The following is a 6,000-nucleotide window of genomic DNA, read 5'->3' on the forward strand; positions in this document are numbered from 1 at the left end:
ACTTTGACTTTTCCACCAGTCAGCTGGAGAGGAAAAACTCTAAACGATGTCTGGTTTCAAGCCAAAGTATCTGCCTGAGCAGACAACATTATCAGCCACAAACATGAGTCACTAGATTGATTCCAGTAAATGAACCGAGCAGAGTCGACCATCTGTTGGTTTAATGGGGGCTGATAGAATTATGACGGCGAGTACAGTCCTTCAAACCGCCATTTCAGTGAATCCTCTTGTTCAGATCATCTGGTTTATCTGCAGTGAAAAGTGGTTTCAACACTGTCAGCTGAAAGAAAACCAAAACACTTCAGCGACAGATCCTTGACTCATTAGGCTGAGATCTTAGAACAAGAGACAACTGAATAAAAGCTGTATCTCATATATTCAGTGTTTTTCTCCATAGTATACGTTTCATGGTCATCAAAGATCAAACAGACTCGTGTTTGATGGCACGAACCTAAAGTGAATCCACATGAAGCTGAGATGAAAATAAAACTGATTTGGACAGTTTTTCATCCTAATTTTCGAGCTTGAAGTCGTCTTCTTTCTTGTGTTTGTTGGCGCTGTAGGAGCCTAAATGCAGTTTATTTAGTAAGAATAATTTTTATTTTAAAATATGCAGATTCATAAGTAAGATAACTAATAAAGATAAATAATTTCATGATTGAGAAAGATTTAAATATTATTACATATGTACATTTCATTTATAGTGTATGAGTAAGATAGGACTCTACTCTGTGATATTTTAAAAACCCATCAGTTAACCTGGTTGCCATGGGAACGGGGTCAGCTCCTGGGTCAGCGGGAACAGAAAGGAGACTGGAGCGATATAGTTTTTTTGACCTTGCTCTCTCTCTCCACAGGCTTTCTTTACGACGTGGAAAGTTATATTTGTGTACGTTTCTAACGTTTTGTAATGTTGCTTTAAGTGTAAGTAAACAGTTAAAATCAAGAAGTGGATTTATTTTTGAAGTGTTTTGTCTGACGAGCGTCAAGCTAAAGCTTCAGTAAGGACAGTAAGGACCTGCAGGCACGTTGCTGCATTTCTTAGCACCTTGCCATCACCCAGTGTCACACAGCAACATCAAATCGCCCGTGAAGGACCCACTCATCGAAATATTGCTCCACAGCACCTCTAGTGGCCAAAAACTCCTTGAGGGAACGTGTGCAATTCGAGGGCGCCAAACATGTTTTGAGGGAGTTAACTTCTTATTTTAAAGCAGATGACATGACCTATTTGATGTTTTGATTATATAATTATGTTAAAATTATTAATTAAGTCAAAATGAAAACATGAAAAGCACCAACAGAGTTTCTTTCACTTCACAGTTCAGAGGAAGTAAACAGGTTTCTCAGGTTGTGGTCGTTATAGACGCCGTGGTGCCGTCTCATCCTGTCATTCGCTTCCCTCTGTTCTCCCCTCAGATGTACATCCAGACGGCCACGCTGACCGTCTCCCTCAGCCTCAGCGCCTCCGTCTCTCTGGGCATGCTCTACATGCCGAAGGTCTACATCATCATCTTCCACCCCGAGCAGAACGTCCCCAAACGCAAGCGCAGCTTCAAGGCCATCGTCACCGCCGCCACCATGACCAGCAAGCTGTCGCAGCTGGCGGCCGAGCGGCCCAACGGCGAGGTGAAGACAGAGCTGTGCGAGGGCGTGGACGCCGGCGGTGAGTGAGCTGAGGAGCTTCCTGTTGTGTTTTAAGATGGTCGGACCAGGTCTCTGAAATCAGAGCAGCAGTCGAGTCATTATGCAGAAAATTTAAATTACAGTTTTATTAAAAGTTATCAGTATAGCCGTTCAATTATTACAAAAGATTAAACGTTATTAGTATAGCAAACTTTTTTGCCCTAACGAGTAATGTAGCGCTTAATTTTTTGCTTATTTGTCTACGTTTTCCAATCAGAATCAGAATCGGTTTTGTATCGGGATGCACGATAACTGTTTTTTAAAAACCGATACCGATAACTGACACATATACCTAACATCATGACATCAATACCACGAACAAAGCCAAAAACAGCGGCGCACAGTGAGAGGCGGTTGCTAGGCAACGTACGTGTTTACTTTCAGAGCCGCTGCGCAGTGAGAGATGTGACAGACGAATAGGCTCATTTTAAATCAATAAAATGTGTTTTAATCACTATTTTATGTCACATTATTGAATGCTTTAGTAGTAAGCCGTGTAAATGGGATAATGCCATCACGTCCATGATTAAACCTTCAATAACCTCAGCCCGTGGGTCATCTTTGGCAAATTTCTTGGACTTATCGAAAGCCTCGCCGACGTGTGTCAGTCCCGGTGGCTTCTTTGCGGCTGGCTTGCTAACGTTAGCGTCTTTAGCAGGCCGGCCGTCCTCATACGCTTTCCAAACTCCGTCAAAGCGGTGGTTATGTTTCAGGTGACTGATCAGGTATTAAAGCTTGTGCCGTTTCTCGCTCCTCGTGGAACTCACTCGGAACATTTGTTACGAATAACCAGCGAACTGTCTCCTTCGGAAACTTTGAAGAAGTCTGAAGTCTGTTTTCATAAGCACGCTGTGCCGCATGCTGCATTCAAGGTGTAACGTACATTCCTCCGTTCCCTTGTTTGCCAGTCATTCTTTCGGCCTATTTAAGTTCATGTTTCTATTCCTTATGTGTAACATGAGGAAAAATACTGCGAATGTTAATTCAAGTCAGCAACTAGCAAAATTATGACCGAGTTAACGAGTTGTTTTCTGGGATGAGGGGGTATTCTTGATTTTTCCCAGTGACAAAGAGTTTTTCTGATTATGCCAACGTCACATGAACGCAGCATTCACTGCAGGCCATTCGGATCTCATAGTGGGAGCGAGGCACAGCCGTGCTGACAAAAACACATATGTGATCGAGGCTGTTCATCATGATATCGGACTTATCGGAATGACGTCATAATTTCCTGTTATCGCCCCGATAACTATCGGGCCGAAATTATGACGTCATTCCGATAAGTCCGATATCATGCACCCCTAGTTTTGTTGACCAAATATGTGTGCACATACAAACAGTCTGACTCCGGTTTAAACATTGCACTCAATGTGCTTGCGAAGAAAAAAAGACAAACAGCTCAATGAGGCCAAAATGAAGGAAAAAAGGATTTTCATCCTGTGGAAGTGATGCTCAACAAAAAGCTCATAGAAAATACTGTTAATTCTTCTCAGCTCCTCTGTGGAGTCAGAGCGAAGCATCTCTGCAGTAATGAGGATTTAACAGGAAGTTGACTTGAGTTTGTTGAGACATCACCTGAGACCAGATCTGTTTACAGCTCAGAGTTTCACTTCAAAGCTGCTTCTCGGCCCGTCAGCAGAAAAGTGGGGGGACGTCAGATTGTTTACTCATCAGGAACGTGCTGACTGAACTGATCTGCTTAACCCAACAAGCAGCAGCTCTCACATCCGTTTTATTTTCTCAACCTCGCACGAGGCTGAACGTCCTTTTCAATCCCGCAGAGTGCTCAGTGTGAGCGGAAGAAGGCACAAGATTCAGTGCTGAAAAAATACCTGAGCCGCAAAGGCTCGTGAGGCTTATTTAGCCTAACAGCTGCTCAACAACCGCTGGATATACAACCTTTACATTTAGTCTGAATGTTCATGGTCTCCAGAGGATGAGTCCTAATGTTTTCGGTGGCGATGTGACCTTTACTCGAGCACCTCCTTTGGACAAACTGAACATTTCTAGCTACTGGTGAGGCTCTAAGAAGCTGAATGATCAGGAGGTAGTTTGTCCATATTGTGACTGTAATGAACACTGCAGCCTCTAGGGGGCACTAACTGAATTTTCAGGAGTTCTTATTTTCCTTCATAAAGCCATGTTTATATTGTCCTGTATCTAGGGCACTGCATGGTGTCGGTTCAGGCTGGTGTCATGGGAAATATTTTCTTAGCGCACATTGAACGCCTTAATACCAACTGAGCACGATGTTAATGCTAACTTGACTGTTGTCGCTGAACAATTTTCGGACCACAGTCTACCCACCTGTCTAGACTCAGTCCCGTACACTCTGGCTGCCTGACTCCTGGTAAGCTGTAATTTTTGCAGGCCACTTCCTCCAGTCTGGTCATTTAACAGCTTTGTTTCCTGTTTTCAACTGATGTGGAAAGTCTGTGCACAAACAAACCTCAGTGTTCAGATCAATGACTTTGTTCACCGTCTAAAAGGCTGATATGGTCCCACTGCATATTTAGCTGCGTAGCTTTAGCCAAGCTGCAAGACACACAGCTGATTCTGCTCACTGCCACCCATTCAGCGACACCTTCCAGGATGACCTTCCAGTTCTTTACGTACATTAGGACCCCACCAGGCCAGATGATGCCCTGCTCAGGCTTCTGGAGCTTATCTCCACGGACAGCACTTTGGCTGTGCAGTGTTCTGCAAAGCAAAGCAAACACTTCTGTCTTCACACTGAACGGATTGATTGATTGGTCACGATGTGGGCGGTCACACTGACTATGACCACAGAAACCCCCGATTGGTTTTGTTTGACAGCACTGATAGCGTTTACTCTAACAAGACGATAGAGTCCTCAACATCGTCGACACAAAGAGAAGGACAGGTATTTTCTACTCATTTCTAATATGACCTAAATACAAGAGAAAAAGATGGTGGCGATGTTTATTTCTGTTCAGTTCTAGCACAGCAGTCTGCATCATATCTGAACTATGAAGTACTACTGCAGTACTATTAAAACACACTCATCTTTTGACACCAGCAGAGTTCAAATGAGGAACTGCTCAAACTGCAGACAGTCGAGCAAAATTTCTGATGGATTTCACAAACCCGTCTTCAACAGCCAGACTGCTGATTGTAAACTAAGCCGGGGTTAAAATCTAAAGCTAAACCTTCACTGTCTGCTCGGCCTTAGACGTGCTGTTAATGGTGTGGTAATAAATAAAGTTTCATGAAATGGGTCAGCTATTTAAAGAGCCTTACCATTACCAGTCTGTCCTGAGGGTGGCGCTAGATCTTTTAAGAACTGTTAGAGTCTAATGTTAGTTTTGCTGCGCAGTAGATCTTCCCCACTTTTAACAAACTTTGGTGACAAACACTGATCAGAAGTTTGACCTGCAGGCGAGTGAAGGTAAGTGGACGTAAGGTGCCAATTTACCAAACTGCTCTTTGTTTTTCTCTCCTTAGTGCCGCCAACAAAAAACACCTACGTCAGCTACACCAACCACGCCATGTGAAAATACACCTTCGACTCGAGGACGTCCTGGGACATTCAACGAGCAGATTTCTGTCAGACGCCACCAAAACAGGAAGGAGGCGCTCTGAAGGATCGGAACAACCGACAGACTGAACCAACACATCTGTGGTGTTTTAATGTTTACAGACAGCAGGGAACAGGCCTGAACGGCCCAAAACCTGAAGGGAGCACAAGTCAAAACTATCGGAGAGGAAGCAGGTGGATGGCGACCTGAAAGATAAAAAATAATAATAATTAAAACAAGTCTTCAAAAAGAAACACAAAAAAAGAAATTGTGGGGACCAACCATATTTGTTGTTATTCTAATTGTGCGTTTAAAAAAAAAAGTTGTGGTTGTGAAAATTTCTGATTCTTGTCTCATGTCGTCCGTCCGTCGACCTGCATTATGACATGAGTCCGTCACTGTTTTTGGCTAACTGAACGGTAGCTTTTGGTTGTGAAGTGTCTCGATGCCATGGTTGAATTGAAGCATGCCAGTTTTTATACAAATGATCTATTTATAATAAAGGAATGTTTCACAAGTCGGTGCCAGCTGCTTTCTGTCCGAACAGTCTGAATACGAGAACACAAGAACGGAGGAATGAAGGAAACATGGCTGCTGTTTCGTTCTGGTCGTCGCCTTGTAGCATCTGTAGCGTCTAACGCAGTCGTCTTCTCAGTGGAAACACCGTTTGTTCGATTCTTCAACGATTGTTTTTCAACTACCAAACCTGATCTGATTTGAATCACTGCAAAACTCAAAAGTGTGAGTGTTGATTCAGAGGTCGAGTCCAGCTAGC

General features: G+C 43.4%; 1 protein-coding gene across 1 annotated transcript in view; it reads left to right on the forward strand.

The window, feature by feature from the left end:
- Positions 1 to 5,470, forward strand: part of LOC121607607 (metabotropic glutamate receptor 8-like) — a 110,102-nt gene extending 104,632 nt beyond the window's left edge. Inside the window, exons 9-10 of the mRNA XM_041938512.1 lie at positions 1,420 to 1,666; positions 5,152 to 5,470. Coding sequence (XP_041794446.1) covers positions 1,420 to 1,666; positions 5,152 to 5,201 — 297 coding nt within the window. The 3' untranslated portion in view covers positions 5,202 to 5,470. The remainder of the gene's footprint in view (positions 1 to 1,419; positions 1,667 to 5,151) is intronic.
- Positions 5,471 to 6,000: the final 530 nt, after the last annotated feature.

This window comes from Chelmon rostratus, chromosome 6 (assembly GCF_017976325.1).
Source record: "Chelmon rostratus isolate fCheRos1 chromosome 6, fCheRos1.pri, whole genome shotgun sequence".
NCBI classification, from domain to species: domain Eukaryota; kingdom Metazoa; phylum Chordata; class Actinopteri; order Chaetodontiformes; family Chaetodontidae; genus Chelmon; species Chelmon rostratus.